Source organism: Pelophylax lessonae, assembly GCF_965119305.1.
Source record: "Pelophylax lessonae genome assembly, chromosome: 2".
In the NCBI taxonomy this organism is placed as follows: Eukaryota; Metazoa; Chordata; class Amphibia; order Anura; family Ranidae; genus Pelophylax; species Pelophylax lessonae.
This window is the reverse complement of record NC_138769.1, coordinates 124,448,495-124,474,187: the sequence shown is the minus strand read 5'-3', so window position 1 is coordinate 124,474,187 and position 25,693 is coordinate 124,448,495. Positions and strand designations below refer to the sequence as shown.

At 41.9% G+C, this 25,693-nt stretch overlaps 1 protein-coding gene across 7 annotated transcripts in view; it reads right to left on the bottom strand.

Moving 5' to 3' along the window:
• The window catches only part of MYO18A (myosin XVIIIA), a 572,782-nt gene that overhangs the window by 38,864 nt on the left and 508,225 nt on the right, over nt 1-25,693 (bottom strand). For 6 of the 7 annotated variants that reach the window (XM_082245147.1, XM_082245143.1, XM_082245145.1 and 3 more), the window contains 5 exons: nt 23,540-23,623; nt 6,417-6,554; nt 5,322-5,507; nt 2,586-2,725; nt 2,014-2,058 (listed from right to left, as the gene is read on the bottom strand). In XM_082245147.1, the coding sequence (XP_082101273.1) occupies nt 2,014-2,058; nt 2,586-2,725; nt 5,322-5,507; nt 6,417-6,554; nt 23,540-23,623 (593 nt within the window). The remainder of the gene's footprint in view (nt 1-2,013; nt 2,059-2,585; nt 2,726-5,321; nt 5,508-6,416; nt 6,555-23,539; nt 23,624-25,693) is intronic. The other variant, XM_082245146.1, reaches the window with a different exon arrangement.

Below are 25,693 nucleotides of genomic sequence, written 5' to 3'. Positions count from 1 at the left end.
ATTAAGACTGCATTTACAAACCTACCGGAGAGTAAATCTACAGATGGACACAGGGTCAGTAACCAATATTTGTACTATTCCCAAGCTGACATATTTGTCAAGTTAAAGAGCTCATGTATTTTTTCTTATCAGCAAATCCAAAACCTATGAGTGGGGTGCCTTTAGGGGTTGTTCACACCATATGGTGTGTCTGAGCATGCACTTTTTTTGCATGTTCCCATTCGTTTTGAGCAGCCCATTAAATCAATGGGCTGCTCTACATGTACGAAATATACATAAATTGTAGAGGCATGAATTTTTACATTGCACCACATCGCAGAACCATGTGTTTTAGCGGCTGGCACACATTTGCGAGATGCAAAGGGGTGCCATTAAAAATGAATGGCACCCATGTGCATCTGTATAAGGCAGCGTGTTTTTGTGCAGTGAGAGAAAATGTATGTCTTTGCGTGTCTTCCCGCACTGTACCTGGTGTAAATCAGCCCTCACTGCAGCAGACATAATATAGAGGGATTTAGGGAAGATATATAATTAAACTTTATGACTCAATGGATCGGAAGCAGACTGCACAAGTGTAGCCTGCCTCACAATGTGCAAAAGGAGGAATTCCACAGGACAATTAACAAGTGACAACCTTTTAATATTATAATAACATATCTACTAAGTGAAAGCAAAAAATATTATAAAGATAATGAAGTAGATAGTGACGCTCAAAATGTCACTCATGAAAATATGTGAATATATCCAAAAAACAAATAAAGTCCAAAATGTTGTTAATAAAGTCCATAAATAAGATAACTGAGGATTCAATGACTGTCCACCACACCACGTGAATCTATGTCACCACTCACCAAATGTATATGCCAAGTACTCTCGTATTGGCAATAACAGCAGATGCCCACTCTGGGGTTAATGGTTAATCATAAGATGTGTCCAATCCTTTTGGGTGTTCCATGTTTAATGGACATAGAGTATAAAGAAAAAGTGCCAATAGTGTGATACCATAAAAACACTTTATTAAAAAAACAGCTAAGCCTTATGTAATACACTCACAATGTAGACAATGTAAAGCGCATATCAAGATGACCGGTAAGCCGATATATATCGTGGTCGCGGTGGATCGAAAACAATTTCGTGTCTCACCCAACCACTCGCGGTATTCCCGATCATCACTTCCAGTTTTGTGTCAATTGTCACTTCCGGTTGCTGTACAGCAACCGGAAGTGACAATTGACGCAAAGCCTGAAGTGGCAATCCGGAATACCGCGAGAGGTTGGGTGAGACACGGAATTGTTTTCGGTCCACCGCGACCACTATATGTCAGCTTACCGGTCATCTTGATATGTGCTTTATATTGTCTACATTGTGAGTGTATTACATAAGGCTTAGCTGTTTTTTAATAAAGTGTTTTTTTGGTATCACACTATTGGCACTTTTTCTTTATACGTGATACAGATTCACGTGGTGTCGTGGACAGTCATTGAATCCTCAATTATCTTATTTATGGACTTTATTAACAATATTTTGGATTTTATTTGTTTTTTGGATATATTCACATATTTTCACGGGTGACATTTTGAGCGCCACTATCTACTTCATTATCTTTCCAATATTTTTTGCTTTCACTTAGTAGATATGTTATTTCAATATCCTTTATTTTAAAGTGGCAGCTAATCAAGTATAATTTCTGACATGGTGCAGTGGTAGGATCTTTTTTAGTAGTGCGCCCCTATACTGATCCTGGTGTGTTTTTTCACCCTTTTAATATTATATTGTAAATTGCTGAAAGAATTAATAGGTTAGGCAGTTCAAACACCTATGAAAAAAATAAACCTTCATAACATAGTCAATGGGAATAACAAAACAGACATGCACTTGTCTGGGTGAGATAGGAACCATGCGGTTATGTAAGGGATTTTTCCAGGGAAGGTAATTGAAAGGGGAGTTATTGTTGCTTAATGCATGCTGAAATTAAGGGCAATTTAAAAAGATAACTTAACACCACGTCCTCACTTTTTATTCTTGCGTTTATGATACTTGGTCACCATGTCCTGTAGACTGAAAACATGAAAATAAAATAAAACATGAGAAAGTGTCAGATGAAAAAAGAAAAGCAACATGGATAATAGAGCAACGGGCCCCATTTATCGAAGTGTGAGATGTATTGTTCTGACAGGTCATGCAGCCCACCATCAACCATTCAAATTCTTCTTTTTGTTTTCCTCTACTGCAAAGGAAAAACATGACTGTACTTTGTTGGACACAGGCTGTCTGAGGAAATGTTCTCCCAGCCGTCACTTTCATAACTAAAGCCCAATGTTTTTGAGACTCTTTGGATGTCTCCACAGCCAATCACTTCTGGGATAATTCTGCTGTTTAGCCCAAAGTAATGAAATCTAGGAAAATGGTTACTGGGTTAACAGTGTTGGTAAATGTGGCTGAATATGCTTCAAACATGCTTACCCTAACAAATGTTACCACTGAGAAACAAACCAGGTAATACAACATTAGAGCTAAATTTATGCTATCACTAAATAAACTGCAATTATAGCAACCACCATGAGAGAGTCAAAAGGTCCTTTTACCTGTTAATAAGGTCTTCATTATCATCACTTTCCATCTCATCTTCTATGGCGGCTTGAAGATCCCCAATGCGCTTAAAAGCAAGTTTCAGATCTGATTGCAAACTCTGATTTGCAGCTTCCAAGCTCTCCAGATCCATCTCCTACAGACACAGAAATATGAAACTTTTCAGTGTTACCATATACTGTAGCCTGTGAAGACTGAACGAAGCAGTATGCATTAACCAGTAGTGTCATTAGCCCTTGCTATGCACAAGCCAACATGAATTCACCACAAATTTTGCATGGAGTAAAGTAATGTGATGTTAGGGAATACATATGACCTAAAGGTGTATGGACTGATATACTGTAAACACAAGAAAAAAAGTTAAAGAATTAAAAAAAAAAAAAAAAGTACACCAATTGGAAATTTTGCTGCTGAAAAGGAAAATGCAGTATGCAGTTGGCTGAAAACCAAAAATGGCAGTTTAAAAAAAAAAAAAAAAAAAAAATATATTATATATCTATATATCTATATATATATCTATATATATATATATATATATATAGATATATATATATATATATAGATATAGATATAAATATTTGTCTTATATTAGACTTTTTAATTAATATCATGAATATAAATGAATATGAATTTTTTGCCAGCCATTATCGGCACCTTTAGTGCAAGGAAAGCTCAAGAAAAATGCATCCCTTTAAATTCTATGTATGTCTTCGCACTGGTCTGCTGCGCTTCGGATTTGGTGTTCAAAATCTTGCTTGCTGCATTTTTGGTCAGTTAACAAATCGCATCAAAAACGCACCTCCCCATTGCAATGCATTGAAAACCCAGCAAGAACGCATTAATAATGCACCAGTGTTAAGTTTTTTAATGCGGTTTTTGTATCACATGACCTATATAAAACACACTATAAGCACTGTAAAATTGTGGCAAAATTGCTTCAAAATTGCATGCATTTTCTGCGCCATTATCGGCACCTTTTTCAATGCATCTCTAAAAATAAACATTTTAATAAATCACTGCATATTATTCAAGATGCAAACATTTTATATATATGCAGACTACCAATGTTAGGCTAACCAGTCAGTAGTTCCAAGGGATAAATCTCGGCTCTTTTTTAAACATTGGTGCCACATTGGCTTATCGCCAATCAGCGGGTACCATTCCTGTCAGACTGTCCATAAAAATTAGGAACGATGGTCTGGCTATCACCTGGCTGAGTTCCTTAAGGACCCTCGGGTGTAAGCCATCTGGTCCCGGTGGCTTATGTTAAGTTTTTCGGGTCTAGTTCTGAGTCTGTCTACTGTTAACCATAAGGGTGCTTCCTGTGACATAATAGGTTACTGTATCCCCCCCCCCCCCCGTTTCCTTTGTGAAAACTGAGGTGAAGAATTGATTCAGAAGCTCTGCCTTCTCACTGTCCTTTATAGCCAGATTCCCTTCATCATCCTTTATGGGGCCTCACTTTCTTAATATTTATATACTTAAAGAATTTTTTATTTTTTTTATTCCCTTCCGCTATATGTTTTTCGTGTTCTATCTTAGCTGTCTTGATTGCGCTCCTACATTTCTTATTGCATTCTTTGTAATGCCAATGCCCCTCAGCCTTGTATTTCTTAAAGGTCTTTTCTTTTGTTTTTATATGCATTTTTACTTAGAAGTTTAGCCACCCAGTTTTTTTTTTTAGCTCTTTTAAACGTATTCCCTGTCGGAATACACTGGCCAATACCTTTATTTAGTATGTTGTTAAAGCACGCCCATTTTTCCTCAGTGTTCTTTGTTCCTAGGATTCTATGCCATTTAATATCGTCTAGAATAAAGCACAGTTTAGGGAAGTTGGCTCTTTTAAAGTTCAGTGCCTTTGTATTACCCTTATGTTTCCTATTACTGTAATTGACATGAATTGACCTATGGTCACTGTTTCCTAAGTTGCCCCTTATTTCTTCATCCGCAATTAGGTCTGTATTATTCGTAATCTGTAGGTCTAGTAACGCATTGCTTCTCGTTGGTGCGTTCACCATCTAACCTATGAAATTGTCCTTCAAAACATTTAGGAAATGGCGAGGCTTAGACGAATGCGTGGTTCCTTCTGCCCAGTCGATATATGGATAATTAAATTCCCCCATTAAAATGACATTTCCCATCCTTGCTGCCATTCCAAGTTGTGATAGGAGGTTCGCCTCCCCCTCCTCTCTCTGGTTGGGGGGCCTATAGCATACGTCCAATATTACTTTCTCCTTAGTATCTTCCCTTTGAAGCTCTACCCATAGGGACTCCACCTCTTCCCAAGCTCCATTAATGATATTGTCCCTCATATTCACTTGCACATCCTTCTTGATAGACAGTCATACTCCTCCCCCTTTTTTATCCTCCCTATCTCTGCGATAAAGGGAATATCCCTGAATGGTTGCCAGCCAATCATAAAGGCTGTCAAACCAAGTCGCTGAAATTCCCACAATATCGAAATCCTCCTCATACATTAGCAGCTCCAGTTCTTCCATCTTGTTTTTTTCTTTTTTCTTTTTTTTAATACTAGGTCAACATTAACAAGTGAAATGACTTATATAATCTGTGGCACCACACTAACATTCCTTTAAATTGATAATAGGTATTTTATTGGTTTATAAAGCAGGGGCCTCAACAGAGTTTATGCCACAAACTTACTTTTAACTGACCTAGCCCTATATGGCAAAAGTATAACAAATCTACATTGTAGCAGAACATCTATAAATTACCAGTTCATGTTTTTTGCGGCTGGCTTCGGTCTCTTTTTTGGCCAGTTCTCCCATTTCCTCTTTCATGTCCCTGATCTGTCGCTGTATCCTTTTATTTTGCTCCTTCTCACGGTTCTCTGCAGCGACTCGCTGATCTCGCTCTTCTGTCAGCTTCTCTATGTTTTCTTTTAACCGGGCAACCAAACTCTGTAGGAGGAACAGCATGAGACTGTGAATGGAGTACTCTATCTCGATTTAGAAAACTGTCACACACACAAGAAAATATATAGTATCTGAGTTTTCTGTGTCTTCTTTTAAAGTGGACCTGAACTTAAGAAAAAAAAAAAGGATTTGGAAACATCTGGAAATATTACCTGTGTCTAAGCAGTACACTGAAACATCTACCTTTTTTCCTGAATACCACCTGAAAACAGCAGGATGGTTCCTGCACCATAGTCCACTTTAAGTCTCGAAGTCTTACTTTGCAATTTAGATTTTTCTTTAATTTGGTGTATATAATAATAAAATTCTACAAAATTAAAAAATGCAATTTACATGTGAAACAGAGAAACATTTATTGAAGCATTTAGGAAACATATTTGTTTCTCCTGATTGATAGCACTAGGAAGGTACTGCTCATTTCAAGCTTTAAAGAAGTCTTTTACATAGAACCAACCGTTTTTTTTTTTGGAAGGAGCATATATATATTATAATTTATGCTATGGAAAGACAAAAGACATGACACCATGAAGTTGTTCCTTTAATTTTATTATCTCACTGACCTTAAAATACTTTAAATTACAGTTACCTTTGAGGTTCAAATAAGATCCTGCATTGCCTTCCCTCGCTAGACTCTACCCAAAATGAAATTAACAGTACTGAATGTCTAGTATTTGCACAATGGTTCTTTAATAGCATCTGCGCTGCATGTGATCCAAGTTTAGAACTCAACTAGCACTGCAATTGGGGGTTATTGAACATCTACAACATTGTATATGTTATTCATGGCAATACCAGAACATATGGATCAACTGAGCACAGGGGCATACAAAGCATACTAACATAACCATAGATGCAATTAAACCATTCATGGAAGAGGCATGGGACTCTTCTTACCTCCATGCGCTTCACTTGTGTTCTCTCAAATTCCAGCCGTGTTTCCAGTTCTCTAATTTTGGCCTCTTGTCTGCTTACTACAGATTTATCCACCATAGACTGCTCCAGGAACTCCAGCTGACTCTGCAAGCCTTGTAACTGTACAATGAGAAACATGTGTCACTGAAACTACCAAACAAGCAATGAAATGCTACCATTACACAGCATTTACAACCCCCCTGACTAATATTTAAAGTAGTATTTGCATTGTTCTGTTTTTGAAAACGAACATAAAAAGAGAAATTTAATTTACAGGCGCCAGAGACAATTGTCTTAAAATGAACTGCATTTCTTGCTTACTAGCTGCACTGAACAGGAAAGATTCTGTTCGGATTATGCAAATATTCATGTTATATATAGGAGTGAATCATCTTTTTTGTTTGGTAAAATTCAGTGGTCAGCCATCACTGGTAACACTAAATGCAACGGCAGATAACCAAATTACAATGAGGTTCATAGTACATCCCTGAGCATTGAGTATTTATTTTGTAAAAGAGACAGCTACATGGAAAATGTTAAACATGACTACTTCTGAAAGGACACAACGAGACAACCTGTTACTTTTTAAAAAAGGGTAATAGAAATGAATAGAAGATAGTGAGAACATTAGACTTTTTAAAAGAGGACCAGAAAAAAAGGTTATGGTTTTCTACACCACCACTTCCCTTAGCACTTGTACAAACCATAACGCACGAAAGCTACATGAAAAAGGTGGAATAAGAACCTTAAATTGCACAGCTAACCATGTAAAATACAATATGAGTGAAAATCCTTTCAATTTGCTGGGTATCAGACAAAGCAGGATGTGAACAGAAATCTCTCAAACAGGGACACTGGCAGCACAAAATCAACTGGTCTAGTAGAATAGAGAAGGGGTAGAAACTAGGGATAGACTGATTATTGGCAAGGCCGATATGCACTTTCCCCAATATATCGGTATTGGCCCCGAAACTGGCCGATATTGCCAATACTTTTGTGACGTCATTCTGCCTTCTTAGGCCGCCTCCCTTGCCTTGTGTATCACAGTCATACACCCACCCACAGCAGCCCGGTGCCAGCCAGCCACCCACATCCTCAGGCCCTGTACCAGCCAGCCACAGGCCCTATACCAGGGAGCCAGCCAGCCACCCACAGGCCCTGTACCAGACAGACACCCACAGGCCCTGTACCAGCCAGCCACTCACAGCCCCTGTGCCAGCCAACCACCCGCCACAGGGTGCCAGCCAGCCACCCACCCACCCACCACAGGGGGCCAGCCAGCTGGCCACCAACCACAGGGTGCCAGCCAGCCACCCATTAAGCAAAAATTAACATGTTCAGTACCAGATTTATGTCAAAAATTGTCTTTATTTTTCAAAACTTGAAATGTACAAAATATCGGCCCATATCGGTCGATACCGATACGTTGTGACCAAAATATCGGTATCAGTATCGGCCCTGATAAAACCACATCGGTCTATCCCTAGTAGAAACTCTGTCTGCTTTTCACTACCATCTGGAAAAATTTCCCTTCAGGCACCTACCAAATTACAAATCAGAAAGCACGGAGAAATCTCCTCAATGAGGCACACAGATATCTTACACAAAAAATTTGCAGATCACCACAACAAGCTAAAACAATGTACTGCTATCAGTTAGCGGGAGCATTCATTATAACTGGAGTCCTCATTAAATTTTCTATGTCAAATTTTCTACACGCTAGTAGAAAGGGATCAAAATATTCATATTAAAATACAGCAAGTCCTATGCAATGTCACTATCTGCTAACAGGTTACCCAGAGTGGTTTTGTCCTCTGGCATTAATACTCTCAACCAAAAGTAGATATGTTTTTCTTAATAAGTGGCTTTGCAAGGACATGGACTATAATGGATAAAATGAAATGAGATCAGGGAAGATTATAAGAGAACTGAGAAATGCACACTATCAGTTAAAAAAGAATGAGGATTGTCAAAGATAGAAGTTTTGAGACAAGTATAATGAATGAGCATTATAAACTGGAATAGAAACTTTACCTAATGTTTCTACGCTTTCATTACCCTACAAGGCTACACTTATGATAAAAGATGCTTAATGTGCTAGGAGAAGTCTGCAACCAAAGAGGCTTCTATTTGCCCAGAAAAGGCTCTGTTGTGGCAAAGCTAGGTAATTAAAGCCTTGCTCAATATGAGTCCTTGATGCCAGGCAGGAGTGGAAGTAACAATAGATACAAGAGGAAATAGAAGATAGAGGAAACCAGAGAAAAAAAATCATATGATGTCACAAAAAGCAAAAGGGATTGGGAATAGGTCAGGGAATGGTCAAACTGCAGTACTGCAAAGGCAAAGATGCCAGAGAAGAAGTAGGAAGGACAGAAAAAAAATGCAATCTAGAAAACAGAAATTAGTAGGATAGGCATCTTGGTAAAGGGAATCCTACCCAAAAATAGACAGCAACTCAGTAGATTAACTAAACAGAACTAATATGGCTGGCAGGACATGGAATTCCCTTTCCTAATGGTTCACACCCAACACAATACAGGTGTTTTTCTGAGTCAATGTGATCTGCAAAAAATTTAAAAGAACCCTCAATCTTATATGCTTATATGAAAAACTGCAATCTGGTCTATTTTTGATAACGTAGCAGACTGCAACACAATGCACATCTGTGCAATGTAGTGGCTATAGTACGGGTGCATTTTAATTTTTTTTATGAATATGTTCATTGGGGTGTAAATAAGAAAGGATGGCAACTCACATTAGCATGCGTGTACAGTGTGTTACCATACATTATGTTTGTTATGTAAATAAGCTCTTTGGGTTTTTACCTGCTTCCCGCCTGCAGGACTAACTAATCATAGGCGGACAGGAACCCTATTGTTCTGGAAGGATGTCATATGATGGCCCCCTGAGAACGTGCCATGCTCCGGCGCAACCTGTCACCCACTGTGTCCACTTGACACAGCGGATGACTGATCAGTGTACCGGTGTTCCGTGAGAATTACCTACCCGTGAGAAAAACCTACCCCTCGTCACTTCCGGTTTACGGCAGTGTGTGTAACGCAGCGGTTACATTAAAACAGCTGTGCTGCACTATGAGTCATCTCCGCTCCTGTGCCTGTCACTTCCCTGATCTCGGCTAATAAATATAATTTATATTTACTAGCCAAGGTCAGGGAAGTGACGGGGACAGGAGCGGAGATGACTCATAGTGCAGCACAGCTGTTTTATGTCACCGCCGCGTCGGTAGGTTTTTTTCACGGACACCGAGATCAATTCAGACTAGTGCGCATGCGCACTAGTCTGATCCTCAGCTCTTCCATTAGCTCTCCGGGGCTGTGAGCATGCGCACTGCTGCGCTGCTCAGCTGTTCCTGGCAGGAAGTGACGTAGGTAGGTTTTTCTCACGGGGTAGGTAATTCTTACGTTACACCGGTGTTCCGTGAAAAAACCATACCCGTGAGAAAACCATACCCTCGACACTTCCGGTGCTACTACGGAGGGTATGGATTTCTCACGGTACTTACACTTGCCGCCGTTACATTAAAACAGCTCCTCTGCAACGTCAGTCATCTCCGCTCCTTCCCCTGTCACTTCCCTCATCTCGCCTAATAAATATAAAAGCGGATCACGGAGCGGAGATCGGCGTCATTTTCATCTCATACACCCGCCGCCGCCTTTATATTTATTAGGAGAGATCAGGGAAGTCACAGCGATAGAAGAGGAGATGTTTAATGTTGCAGCCGAACTGTTTTAATTATACCGCCGCAAGTATGACATTTCACACAGTGCCGTGAGTTTTTCCTACCCTCTGAGCATGCGCACTTGTGATCTTCTTTGCTGTTCAGTTACGTCTCCGGGGCTCTGAGCATGCGCACTGCTGCGCTGCTCAGCTGTTTCACACAGGAAGTGACGAAGGTATGGTTTCTTCGCGGGGTATGGTTTTTTAACGTTACACCGGCCCACTGTCAGTACCATAGGATCGCTGTGACCAACCACAGCAGATCACATGACAGTTGTAAACAATGAATAGCTTCCTTTCAAGCTATTCATTGTATTCATTTGTGTTGCTAGCTGTAATTGGTCACGGTGATCACATGTTACAGACAGGTCCAGTCTCAGCCTATTTGTACCATGTGATTAGCTGTGGCCAATCACAGCTAATCACAACAATGCAAAGTGTCTACGCGGTGTCAATCAGTAAAAATATATGCTTATAGCGGTGAAAATCTTGATCAACTGTGTTACTATGGTAATACTGTATTACTCTGGCCACAGTATGTAAAAAAAAAAAAAAAAAATGTAAACCAAATAAAAAAAATATTTAAAAAAATGTAAACAAAAACATTAATATTTTTTTTCTGCTTCACATAATTTCACCAGTCAGTGTTCCTGGTCACAGCCACATCAGTTATATGATGATGCTGTACTGCACTAGTGACCGTAAAAAAAAATTTCCTTCATTTTCTAAAAAATTGTGACAAAATGTATATTATTGGAGGGCATTTGTACTGTCCTGGCGTTTTTGAGTCTCAAGAAATGAGATAGACCCTCAGTAAATCAGGACTGATCGATTTTCAGATCTATATCATAGTTTGTGGACTCTATAACTTTCCTACAGACTAAATACTATACACTGATTTGAGTTATTTTCAAGAAATGTAGCAGAATACATTTTGGCCTAAGTTTATGAAGAAAGATTATTTGCAAAATGTTATAACCGAAGCAAAGAAAACCTTTTTTTCTAACATTTTTGGCCTTTTATTTAGCAATAAAAAAAAAAAAAAGGTGATTAAATACAACTAAAAGAAAGCTCTATTTGTGCTAAAAAAATTCAAATGGGTATAGTGTTGCAGGACCGGACAGTTGTCATTCAAAGTGCGACAGCACTGAAAGCTGTAAATTGGCCTAAGCAGGAAGGGGGTAAAAGTGCCCAGTATTGAAGTGGTTCAACACATTTGGGATAGTTATCAAAGAGAAGAAAATGAGTCGCTCACCAACCCAGTGCATTAGTATGTAGATGAATGTGGCCTCAGCCAGCGTCACTCCAACCACGTCCCCCCGACATATTCTGCCCGGCTTACCGTGGCGTGGTCGAGTGCGACACGTGTCAGGGGAACGTGGCTGGAGCAGTGCTGGCTGAGGCCATTTACATCTACATACTAATGCATTGGCGAGTAGCGCCATTTCTTCTCTTTGATAATCCTCTTACATTGATGCCAGCTCCCTTCACTGCAACCGGCGGGGAGATCTCTGTCTCAGCTTAGAGCAGCGCTGCAAGTTTCATTTAGATTTCACAACTTCAGCATGGTCATTAGGAAGCTGATCGACACTCTTTTCATATGCCAATTTAACATGATGCAAGGAGAAAAACAAACGATTAAGAATGTACATGAAAATCAGAAAGAAGGGTTCAGATAGGATAGAATAATGTACAGAAAGGACAAAAAAAAAAATCTATAAGATATTGACTCTTTCTTTCTTCAAGTCTACATTAATCCACCACTGAAGAAGTGTCTCCCCCTCCACCCCCTTCCCTTCTAGGATATTGACTGGGAATTACTTAATGCGCTTTATTTACTTAGTTTCACTAACATGGCTCTTAATTACCAATGACAAATGTATTAAATGAGAGAACTGCAGGCGGGAACCTTAGAGGGGTGGGAAAAGGTCATGGAGTGATTTCTTCTCTGTGTCATCTCATAAATGAGACAGATAAATAAAATAATGGTTTAAAAACCTAAAATACGTTCAGAATAGAAGCATTTTGCCTAGTAGTCTATGGTCTGGGCAGGCTAATCAAGCAGTAAAGTTGAACAAATAACACTAAATGAAAAAAAAAAACAATTCCCATTCCAACACCACATACATTTGTATAATAGCTTACACTCTTCTGGAATGATTTGTAAAAGATTTTGAAATATGTTTTTGGTAATTTAGGCCATTCAGCAAAAAAGCATTTGTGAGGTCAGGTAGTGACGTTGGATGAAAAAACTTGACTCGCAAGTGTCATATCAAATCATTCCAAAGGTGTTTAATATGTTAGAAGTCAGGGCTCTGCACAGGCTATTCTAGTTCATCCACACTAAACTCATCAAATGTCTTTATAGAGCTGGCCTTGCTCTTTTTTTTTTTAAATGCACCAAGAACTTTGTTTTTGAAATGTAGGGGATGGTTAAAATCTTGGCTATGTTTTCTTTTTTTTGTCTGTGTCATACTAGAGAGGATTGACTTTGACTTTCAGTGCTGGATACTCAGCGGTAAGTGAGAAGAAAACTGAAGCAAAGTGAGGAACATCCCCTCTTATCTGTCACCAGAACAGGTGTCCTAATTTCCCCTCACCTCCTGTTTTAGTGGCAACTATAATATTTTAGATTTCTTTACACTTTCTGTTCAGTGACAAAGTTCAACAGGGATCTGGGAGGAGTGGCTGCTCCTTCCAAAATCAAAATCGTCAGAGGATTTGTAAAGAAATATGGGTTAGCTAAAGAGACAATGAAACAGGTACGGTCTGCTTTGAGGTTCCGCTTGTCCGACAAACATCAGATTAAACCATCCTTATAAGGGATGAGCCATTGCAATGGGTTTTGGCTTTAAAGCGGAGTTCCAGTGTAGCTGCTGACTTTTATTAAACCTGTCCAACGATCCAGCGATGTGGCCACTCAAATCCGCGGTTCTCTCACTCTCCACTCCCTGGCACTGACATTACAACTGTGGGCACCCAGCTGTGACCGCTTGCAGTTTCACAGCCGATTGCGAGTCGCGCTGCACCTCCTTAATGGTCGGTCAGATTTCTGGGACCTGTGACGTGTCCCAGAAGATTGCAGGGAGGGAGGGGTAGAGGAGAACTTCCAGTCGAGTCGTTTGGCTCCCCCCCAAAACAATTGCATGCTAAATGTGGCATAGGATGGGGGGAGGAATATTAAAAGTGGAACTTCCCCCTTTGGGTGGAGCTCTGCTTTAAATACATTTACTACGTTACAAAGGATTTGTAAAGCACTATGGGTTAACCTCCCTGGCGGTATGATTCTTTTGGATTTTAGGTGCTGAAAGCGGTACCATTATTTTAGGTGCTGAAAGCATGTAATTCTTGTGAATGAGCAGCTCAAACCAACTGTATACATTTATTATACATATTATATATATATATATATATATATATATATACGTATATATATATATATATATATATATATATATATATATATATATATATATATATATATATATATATATATAATGTATACAGTTGGTTTGGGCTGCTCATTCACAAGAATTACGTGTATATATATATATATACGTATATATATATATATATACATATATATGTATATATATATATATATATATATATATATATATATATAATATGTGTGTGTGTGTATATATATATATATATATATATATATATATATATATATATATGTATATGTGTATATATATACGTATATATATATATACTGTATATATATGTATGTATATATATATATATACATATATTTACATAAAAAGTACAGTAAAACTGCAGGAAAGGGCACTGGGGGGTAATGTAATGTGATTTTATTTTATTTTGAACGGTATCAGTGTGTTTGGTGCATTTTACATTCGAATTTGCCGCCGGTTCCACCCCCCGGCGGACGTCACGTCGCCGGAGACGGAAGCCGGGGCTCGCAGACGATCGGGAGAGAGCTCCGCCGCCGCACACCGCTCGCAGTCTTCGCTGGATCCCGGAGAAAAGGTAAGTAAAACCTCCTCCAGCATCCAGCGATCTTCCTAGCGCTACCCCGAGTGTGACTCGGGGTTACCGCTTTTGGCACTAAAATCTTACCCCGAGTCACACTCGGGAATACCGCTAGGAAGGTTAAAGAGACAATGCAATGGATACTGCCTGCTTTGAGGTTCAGTTTGTCTGAATGAAACATCAGACTCAAATTTTGTGTAAAACTTGGCTCCAGCTAATAAAGTCAGTAAAACAGGGATTTAACATCAAACAAAATTATTAAATGTTCAGACAGTGAAATGCAGATGTAAGTGTCACCTGCTGGCTCAAAAGGGATGGGCAGCAGAGTGGCTAAGTGGTTAGCACTTCTGCCTAGCAGCACTAGGGCCATTGGTTTGAATCCCAGTATTGGCCCTACCTGCCTGGAGTTTGGATTGTTCTCCCTGTGCCTGCTTGGGTTTCCTCCAACACTCCAAAGACATGCTAGTAGGTTAACTGGCCCCTGTCTAAAAATGGCCCTAGTATGTGTATATATGAATGTGGGTTAGGGACCATAGAATGTAAGCTCTTAGAGGGCAGAGACTGATGTGAATGTACAATATATGTGTAAAGTGCTGTGTAAATTGAAGGCGATATACAAGTACGTGTAATAAATATAACCCAAAATATCAACATGCAAGTGCTCCCTCTAGTGAGATAATCAGGAGCAGACTGAGAACCCTCAGGGCCCCCGGGCAAAATAAATTAAGAGCCCCTTTCCAGGCCCCACCCATGTTCCGCCTCCAGTCAACACTTACCCCGTCTCCAGCCACACCCACATTCTGCCTCCAGCCACACCCACACCCTGCCTCCAGAAGAAGGGCGGCACCTGCTATGCCAGGCCCAGACGCAGGAGATGGGAAAGCAGCGCTCAGGATACATAGCTGAGGGGAGGGTGTCCAAAATTTACAAGACAGTGCCACATCAAATTTACTAACAGAGCCACATTTTTTACAGACAATTCAAAAAATTACATAAAATGGCTAATTTCAGTGCAAAACAGTGCAAATATCAATATTTAAGCTATATATTGTTTGCACATGTTACTAGTTTGATTAGCAATGTGTTTAGGTATAACAAAAGGCCAAAAACGTATTTCTCCATTTATATGAAGGTCAGGTTAATAAAACCAAACACAGGGTTTTCCTTCACAGTGTAAGTGGGAACTCTGACATAAAAGAGAACATTGTGGACTCTGATGTAAGAGGCTTTGCTATGGACTCTGGTGTAAAGGGAAACTCTGATGTAAAAGAGTCTCTGGTCACCACAGCCCCCTTTACACAAGAGTCCATAGAGCTCCCCCTTACATTACTGTCCACAGAGGCTGCATACAATGCACCAGAGATGGTTAGAGACTGTGGACATGGCACAAGGGGCAGACCGAGACTGCGGGCATGGCACAAGGGATGGTTTGAGACTGTGGGCATGGCACAAGGGGCGGTCAGAGACTGCGGGCATGGCACAAGGGGCAGTCAGAGACTGCGGGCATGGCACAAGGGGCAGTCAGAGACTGCGGGCATGGCACAAGGGGCAGTCAGAGACTGCGGGCATGGCACAAGGGGCAGTCAGAGACTGCGGGCATGGCACAAGGGGCAGTCAGAGACTGTGGGCATGGCACAAGGGGCAGTCAGAGACTGTGGGCATGGCACAAGGGGCAGTCAGAGACTGTGGGCATGGCACAAGGGATGGTTTGAGACTCCGGGCATGGCACAAGGGGTGGTCAGAGACTCCGGGCATGGCACAAGGGGCAGTCAGAGACTCCGGGCATGGCACAAGGGGCAGTCAGAGACTGCGGGCATGGCACAAGGGGCAGAGACTGTGGGCATGGCACAAGGGGCAGTCAGAGACTGCGGGCATGGCACAAGGGGCAGAGACTGTGGGCATGGCACAATGTGTGGTCAGAGACTGTGGGCATGGCACAATGTGTGGTCAGAGACTGCGGGCATGGCACAAGGGGCAGTCAGAGAATGTGGGCATGGCACAATGTGTGGTCAGCGACTGCAGGCATGGCACAAGGGGCAGTCAGAGACTGTGCAATGGCACAATGTGTGGTCAGAGACTGCGGGCATGGCACAAGGGGCAGTCAGAGACTGTGAGCATGGCACAAGGGGCAGTCAGAGACTGTGGGCATGGCACAATGGGTGGCTGGTACAATAATATTCACAGCCAGATTATGACAGCATAAAGATATAAACATTTTGTATGCCCTACCTTCCAGAGATGGTATGGAGAAATCTTCATCTGTGGTGGTATCAGTGCCACTGCGCTCGTCTCCAGGCTCCTCTCCCTCATCTTCAGGCTCCTCCCCCTGGTCTCACACGGCTCCTCCCCCTCACTTTTAGGCCCCTCCCCCTGTCCCTCTCTCTGCCACCGCCCAGATGGAAGGAGGGATTTTTTTTTTTCAGGGTCCAGTGATCCATGCCTTGATGCCTGAAGAGAGGAGGAGGAGGAGATTTCTAGCTGAGGCTGCCTCTCTGCCCTGCATCTGATGCAGGAGTGAAGTAGGCAGTGCCGGGCCCCTCCTAAGTAGCGCCGGCTGCCGGGCCCCTCCCCTCTTCCCACTTACGTAGCCCCGATAGCCCGATGTCTCTCAGAGACAACATCGGGTGAATTAATTCTGTACTTCGCGGCCGGCCCCTAACCGGCCGGGCCCTCGGACCACGTCCGAAGTGCCCGACTGCTCAGTTCGCCCCTGGGAGTAATATTTACTTGCAGTAATCTCAATCGCTTAGGCATGTATATTTCAGATAAGCTGGGTATTAAAACAGATATTTTTCTACTAACTGCTGCCTTCCTTCTTGGTCATTTAATGGAAGCACAGTGTTTGTGTAAACATGGCAGTTTATTTTTCCACTATTTTTTATAGACGATTGTTCTTGTTTTTATTATATGTAAAGCAGCTTGTATTCTAGTTTACGCCACCATTTACAGCTTACTTGCAGCCTTTGTTTTGCAGCAGACCCCTTTGAGGAACATGGATGATACAACACAGAAGACATGCAGGCATAAAGGACTGCATACGTTGCTTGTCAAATGCTGACCATTCCACCATGCAGAGGTTTTGCCAGAGGCAGCACGTCTCCACCACTGTACTACACAATTCAGCATTAGGTTTAAACTACAGCTAAGCAAACAGTACAAGAATAATATATTATGCAAAACATATCTTCAGCCTGTGGCTCCTCATCACCTGAAAGCATACACATTAATTCTGCATCCCAGCAAATCATTTCTTCCAGCCCAGTGATTTTTTTTCCCTCCTGGCTCAACTGAAAATACAGAGGCAGTGACCACAGCACTCTTTAAATTAATGATGCAGTGTTTAATATATGAATGCACAGTTTGATGGATCAATGTTTTGGGCCTAGCGCCCGTGAACCCCATAAGGCTCACCCTGACGTCTGAGATATGTGTTATCATAGATTATATTATGCCTCATTAGACTGAAACTTAGGGGTCGATGTCACAATTTGCATTAGTGTAATAATGTTTGCTTAGCGCTTTTCAATCAAGTTCTATGATTCGTCAAAATGTCAATTGCAAATGGATGACGACTATCAAAAAGTAACAATTACCAGGTTACTTCCAGGGTTAGGAAAGGATATGCTACAATTGTTAATTGGTTAAAGACATCAAGAAAGTGTCTCTATCTATCAAAGTGAGTAAACAGAAGAAGAATCTAAATCAAATGAATATGTGGTGCAACTACCCTTGGGCTTAAAACTAGGGATAGACCGATATGGTTTTTTCAGGGCCAATACCGATATTTTGGTCACAACGTATCGGTCGATATGGGCCAATATTTTGTACATTTAAAGTTTTGAAAAATAAAGACAATTTTTGACACATATCTGGTACTGAACATGTTATTTTTTGTTTAATGCTTAATGGCTAGCTTGCTGGCACCCTGTGGTGGGTGGCTGGCTGTCTGGCACCCTGTGGTGGGTGGCTGGCTGGCTGGCTGGCACCTTGTGGTAGGTGGCTGGCTGTCTGGCACCCTGTGGTAGGTGGCTGGCTGTCTGGCACCCTGTGGTAGGTGGCTGGCTGTCTGGCACCCTGTGGTAGGTGGCTGGCTGTCTGGCACCCTGTGGTAGGTGGCTGGCTGTCTGGCACCCTGTGGTGAGTGGCTGGCTGGCACCCTGTGGTGAGTGGCTGGCTGGCACCCTGTGGTGGGTGGCTGTCTGGCACCCTGTGGTGGGTGGATGGCTGGCACCCTGTGGTAGGTGGGTGGCTGTCTGGCACCCTGTGGTGAGTGGCTGGCTGGCACCCTGTGGTGAGTGGCTGGCTGGCACCCTGTGGTGGGTGGCTGTCTGGCACCCTGTGGTGGGTGGATGGCTGGCACCCTGTGGTGGGTGGGTGGCTGGCACAGGGGCTGTGGGCAGCTGGCTGGTACAGGGCCTGTGGGCGGCTGGCTGGTACAGGGCCTGTGGGCGGCTGGCTCTCTGGCACCCTGTGGTGGGTGGGTGGCTGGCACAGGGGCTGTGGGTGGCTGGTTGGTACAGGACCTGTGGGTGGCTGGCTGGCTCGCTGGTACAGTGCCTGTGGGTGGCTGGCACCGAGCTGCTGTGGGTGGGTGTATGGCTGTGATACACTCCCACAAGCCTAGTCCAGACTCCAGACGAGGCTGTCCAAGGCGAGGGAGGCTGCCTAAGAAGCCAGAATGATGTCTCAAAAATATCGGAAATATCAGCCAGTTCCGGGGCCGATATCGATATATCGGGGAAAGTAAATATTGGCCCTCGATATATCGGCCTTGCCGATAATCAGTCTATCCCCAATTAAAACCAGCATTAATTCTTCTAGGTACCTTTTGCACACAGATTTTGAAGGAACTCAGCGAGTAGGCTGTTCCAAACACCTTGGAGAACTAACAACAGATTTTCTGTGGTTGTAGGCTGCCTCAAATCCTTCTGTCTCTTCATGTAATCCCAGACAGACTCAATGATGTTAAGATCAGGGCTCTGTGAGAGACCAAACCATCACTTCCAGTACTCCTTGTTCTTCTTTACGCTGAAGATAGTTCCTAATGACATTGGCGGCATATTTGGGCCATAGTCCTGCTGCAGAATAAATTTGGGGCCAATCACACGCCACCCTGATGGTATGGTATGATGGATAGGTTTCTGACTGTATTTCTCAGCATTGAGGACACTATTGATCAAACAATCTTGAGGAATGTAGACGCAGTGGTCGGCCAAGGAAGCTTAATGCAGCAGATGAAAGACTCATGCTTACTTCCCTTTGACATTGGAAGTAGTCCAGCAGTGCCATCAGCACAGAACTGGTGGAAACCAGTACGACCCAGGACACCTGTCTACTGTCCAGGGAAGTCTGGCCATAAGTGGTCTTCATGGAAGAATTGGGGCCATAAAGCCATACCTCTGATGTGGAAACAAGACTAAGTGACTCAACTATGCAGGAAAAGATAGAAACTGGGTTGCAGAAAAATGGCAACAGGTGCTTTAGACTGATGAGTTAAAATATGAAACATTTGGCTGTAGCAGGAGGCAGTTTGTTCACCACAAGGCTGAAGAGCGGTATAATAATGAGTGTCTGCAGGCAAGAGTGAAGCATGGTTCGAGGTCTCTTGCAACATTGGGGCTGCATTTCTGCAAATAGAGTTAGAGATTTGGTCAGGATCAATGGTGTGCTCAATGTTGCATCAGGGAGGCGTGTGATTGACTCCAAATTTATTCTACAGGAGGACAACAACCCCAAACATACAGCCAAAAAGAACTACCTTCAGCCTAAAGAATAGAGTCCTGGAAGTGATGGTTTAGACCCCACAGAGCCTTGATCGCAACATCATTCAGTCTGTCTGGGATTACATGAAGAGACAGGCCGATTTGAGGCAGCCTACATCCACAGAAGATCTGTGGTTGGTTCTCCAAGATGTTTGGAACAACTACCTGCCGAGTTCCTTCAAAAACAAGTGCAAGTGTACCTAGAAGAAATTATGCTGTTTTGAAGGTAAAGGGTGGTTACATTAAATATTCATTTATTTTGGATTTCTCTTCTGTTTTTTTTTTTTATTTTGTTAAATGATAAAAATTAACACTTAATAATTCTATTTCTGAAAGCATTCCTCGTTTACATCATTTTTCCAACATGCCTAAAAAGGTTCTCCCAGCAGAGCCAGAAAACTGACCACACTGGGCTAGATGTGTTCTCATACCTAGAGTGGTCAGTTTAAAATAGAACAGCAGGGAGACTAGCAAGATCACCTAGTATTTTACACAATGGAAGCAATACAGATATGAAAAGAGGCGGTCCCTATACATGGGGTTTCTCTGTGTAAACCTTCCATCTTCATTATAAAAAGTACACGCAATGTGGACTTTTCCTTTAAAATGTGGTTGAAGAAATAATAGATAATAGACCTAATTGATAACTGCATCATGTCAGGGTCAGCAGTGCTGAGCATTTACTGCAGAGACTGCCCACCTCAGCTCCGACATGCTGAAGAGGAGAAATTAGGTGATTGGCCCATTGATGTCACATGGGGGTGGGAAGACATTCTTCAGCCTTATGTAAGTACCATTGGGATTGACTTAGATCTTACCCAGGGATTCATCTCCTGGCAAAAGGGGCAGCAGGTAAAGTGAACAGGAGAATATAATGCTGCAAGTGCTGGCTTTAAAATAATCCTGATGCTTTTGCCCATACTGGGAAATCATTCTCCTCAACAAATAGACTAATAAATCCCAGGTTAGGTCTAAAATAGCATTAACTGCCATCATAAGCAGATAATTTAAAGGCATCTGAACTCTGAAAACAAAATGGCTTCTTAATGGCATTACAAGAGCTCATTATAAGTACATTTCAGCAGTCTGTTGCCATTAGGCACATAGAGTACATTTGGAAATGAAAGTGATTTTCAGGTGCAGTGCAACTACTTGACAGTCAAAAGGTAGCATTTTACCATAACATGCTGAATTAGGCACAACATATTTATGTCGCTCAATAAAGCAACACAAATTCACTTTACATTAACATGGCTTACAATGCGGGTGAGAAAAATTATTCTAAAGATGATGTCGTACATTTTATAATTCTATTTTTTTGGGGCAGTTACAAAGGAAACTTGTGATTGACAGCTGTTGAAAATATCGCTGTGCTTCCCTTTCTATAGTTCTTTAGAATATTCCCACAAGAGAGATCTGAAGATGCATTAAAACACTGCAGTATGGTAATGACAGGAAGAAGCCTACACATTACATCAAGAACATGTACTACAACCCATTTGTATTCACTCTGTGCTTAAGTGTTCTAATTGCATTAATAAAGATACAGTCAATTGTGACCTCTGTCTGCATTCACAATCTTGCTATGACTTGTGTAGTAATTAAGTAAAAAGTAGATAAAAGTCCTTCTGAAAAGATAAAAAGGTTCTATTTTCAAAGCAATTATGTGTTTCAAGTTTTATCAAATTATTCTCAAGCTTTCTACACAACTGCTGTTATTAGGCATATTAAATCTGTATATAGTCATCATTGGTGGTTTCTACAGAAAACTCAAAGTCATTTATACAAATATTGACACCCTGAAGCATGAAACAAATTCCATATTTAGCTGGTACTAGGAAACAGACATGCCAGGCTATACACGTAAGGTACCTTTGAAAACCGACTGAAATGTGTGTGTGTGTTGCATTAAATGTACTCCAATGCACCAAAACAGGTGCATTCACTATTTTTGGTAATGCATTACTATGTATTGGGAAAGCTGTGTTGGGGTGCCATTTATATGAATAGCATTTCAGTGAACCTACGCGCATAGCACATTTACCGTAATGCATCAATGTAAATGGCAGGGCTGGACCTAGAGGGGTGCTGGGCCCAGATTTTAGTTGTGCCCCCCCCCCATGTGCACCCAATGATCCATGAGCCAGTAGGATGCAGACAATCCATGTAGAGGACACTCTTGATGGAGACACCTGATTTAAATAGGCACTCTTGATGGGGACACCTAATTTAAGGGGGCACTCTTAATGGGGACACCTAATTTAAGGGGGCACTCTTAATGGGGACACCTAATTTAAGGGGGCACTCTTAATGGGGACACCTAATTTAAGGGGGCACTCTTGATGGGGACACCTAATTTAAGGGGGCACTCTTGATGGGGACACCTAATTTAAGGGGGCACTCTTGATGGGGACACCTAATTTAAGGGGGCACGCTTGATGGGGACACCTAATTTAAGGGGGCACTCTTGATGGGGACACCTGATTTAAGGGGGCACTTTTGATGGGGACACCTGATTTAAGGGGGCACTCTTGATTGGGAAACTGGATATAAGGGGCAACTTTGATGAGTAGTCTTGATGTAAAGAGGACTCTGATAAGGACATCTGATATAAGGGGGCACAGGTTATGTTTACTAGGGTTTCCCAGGTAGTGACACCGTGTGATAGACTGTCAATGACTCACACATACTGTTGACATTATAACCCCTGACTTTTTTGCTGCACCCCCAAATCAGATGTTAGATCCGGCCCTGGTAAATGGGCCTTTAGGGCTTTTTCATACTGCCTGCATGCAAACTTGTCGCTTTAGCATTTGGGCGGCTAACCACAGCGATCCATAGTGAGGGGGTAGTGCGATGCACATTTCAGCACACTATTTACTTTATTTTTTATTTTAAGTGTCAAAGGTGACCATCCATGTTTTGGCACAGCAGCACGTTACATGGTGCTTGCGGTAAAATGCTACTCTGGCATTTTATTTCATCTCACCACATCTCCCATCTGCATTTCAGTGTAAAACAGGGCACATAAAAACAATTGTTTGCTATTTGCTACGTGTCCAATTAGTGACTGGCATTTAAATTGTGCAGAAACATAGCCAATAACTACATTATGCGCGAATGAGCCCCTGGGTCTGATTCACACATTTGCATTTTTGCACTTTGGAATATACAAAAATTATTGTCCCATTTATATCTGTGCATCTGATGGTTCCACACAATTAGTGACCCCCTGTGTTGTAAACAGGTTTTGAAGTTTTTAGTCGCCTGAAATCAGTCTTGCCAAACATAGCATCTACAAATGTATATGTGCTTTGTCCAAATTTCCCTTTAACTGCTATATGTCTGATCATTCCCTGTTGGGTGCAGCTCTTTTGTGGCTTAGCTGATTGTATAATGAAAAAACAGCCCATGAATGATGACATATGCAACTGTATATTCTGAGTTAATTTGTAAGCTCCAGTGACTAATGTTTCAGCACAATATGGTTGCTGAAACACAGGTGACATATTACAAATAATTTATACTGTATCCAGTCCACAAACATGCATGTCTGCACTGATTACTGTATACCCCAGCTAATGAGAGTAAGAAAGCTTCTCTTACCTTTTCCTGCAACTCTTGCCTCTCTTTACTGGCTTCCTCCAGCTGAGTATGCAGGTCATTGATCTGCGCCAGGTCTCGGGAGGACTGTGAATCAAAAGGACAGGTTTCATGGGATGGTTTGGTGAGAAAAAGATTCCGCTTCAGCAAAAGCAAAGAAATATTTATTGTAATAAAGTCTGCACGCTCTCTGGATTCCCAGGCTCAACTAACTGGGCCAAAGTAAAAAATCAATTCACTTTATATACATTACAAGCAGATAATCTATTGATATAGTTGTGCATTTAATTAAACTGGATGTTTCCAGACAGCAAAGTTTTGTGTGAGCGGTCTTCTGCTCAGACAAGCAGAGCATGGAACGAACACACCACCCTGGGTGCTGCAGGCTGTGACCTATGGCTTATCCACAGCAGTACACTAAACATTTATTTTCTCATGAACACTAACTATTCAAAGAACTTGCTACTAATGGCAAAAAGGCTAACAAGTAATGCAAGGATATTACAAAATAACTCAGTGGTAACCCCTGTAGAAAAAGAAATATGGAGTTGCAGTAACAAGACAAAATGGGAACCCCTGAACTAAAAAGAAAATACCAGAGCAGCAAATATCGGTCTTATCAGCCCAAGACATACACACCAGTATTCAGTATTAATACCATTTTGCACTATCTGCAGAGAAAATGCTGACCCGCTTACAAGTGTCACCCCTGTCCTGCCTGGATGAGTGAGACAACACTCCTTAAAAGAGGAAGTAAACCCTCCTCTGCAAGTTGTACCTATAGGTAAGCCTATGATAAGGCTTAGATATAGGTACTGTAAATATCTCCTAAACATGTACCGTTTAGGAGATATTTACCTTACACGCAGCCAGTGATGTCACTGGCGCATGCGCTCTGAAGGAACGGCCGCTGGTGCCGTTCCTTCAGAGCCCCGTGCCGTGACCGTCGGCTCCCGCATGCGTGCGCAGGAGTGACGTCACAGTGGCTCTGGCCAATCAGATGGCCGGATGCCAGAGCACGTTGCCCGTCATAGAGGTAAGCGGGCAGCACGGCGGGGGCTTGTTCTAAGGTAGGTATTTCATAATGAGCTAGTATGCGATGCATACTAGCTCATTATGTGTTTCTCTCTCAGTTTGTAAAAAAAAAAAGAAAAAAAATCGTAAATGAGTTTACAACCTCTTTAACTGATACAATTGCTGTAGAATGTAAGTGGCCAGAGATCGATTTGCCCCTCACTGATTTGGTCACATGAAAGCAGGTATTTCTGTACCATGTTTTGCTCTGTAAAATATTCCTGTTGCTGATGAGTTGCTACTACACAGGATCCCTAGTGTAATACTGGCTCAAAGCTACACAAACTTGGATGATAAAGTGAACTACCAGTCAACTGAGGATGGACATATACGGGTCTATTTACTAAAAATGGCGAATGAAAAATCTGGTGCAGCTCTGCATAGACACCAATCAGCTTGAAGGTTTTATCGTTAAAGCCTAATTGAACAAGCTGAAGTTAGGAGTTGATTGGCTAAAATGCACAAATTTTAGTAAATCAACCCCATAGCTAATCTCTGTCCCACAAAAGAGCTCACAAAATAATCACAATCATACACAACTAGAGGCAATTTTAAGAGATACTAATTAACCTACCAGTATGTCTTTGGGTTGTGGAGAAAACTCAAGCAACCAGAAGAAACCAGGCAAACACATGAAAAAATACAAACTCTATACAGACAATATTTTCAGTGTTATTTAAAGTGGTTTTAAAGGCAGAACTTATTTTTAGCATTATGCATTCTATGTAAAAGAAAAAAAACCTTCAGGATGCAGTCCCTATCCCCCTTATACTTACCTGAGCCCCATCTCGATCCAGCGATGGGCATGAGAGCAGTGGTTGTTCTGGGTCTATCTACCATCATTGACTCACAGAGCAGGGGGAGCGGGGCCGAGGCATGCTGTGTGTGTGAATGGACAATGTCTATTCACAGGACCGCGGGCTCGGGAGCGAGCCTGCTTGAGTGCCCTCATAGCAAGACGTCTGGTATTGGGGGCACTGCGCAGGGGGCAGGAGCCATAACTGCTGGCAGGGAATCCAAAAATGAGAGGATTGGGGTGCTCTGTACAAAACCATTGCACAGGGCAGGTAAGTATAAAATGTT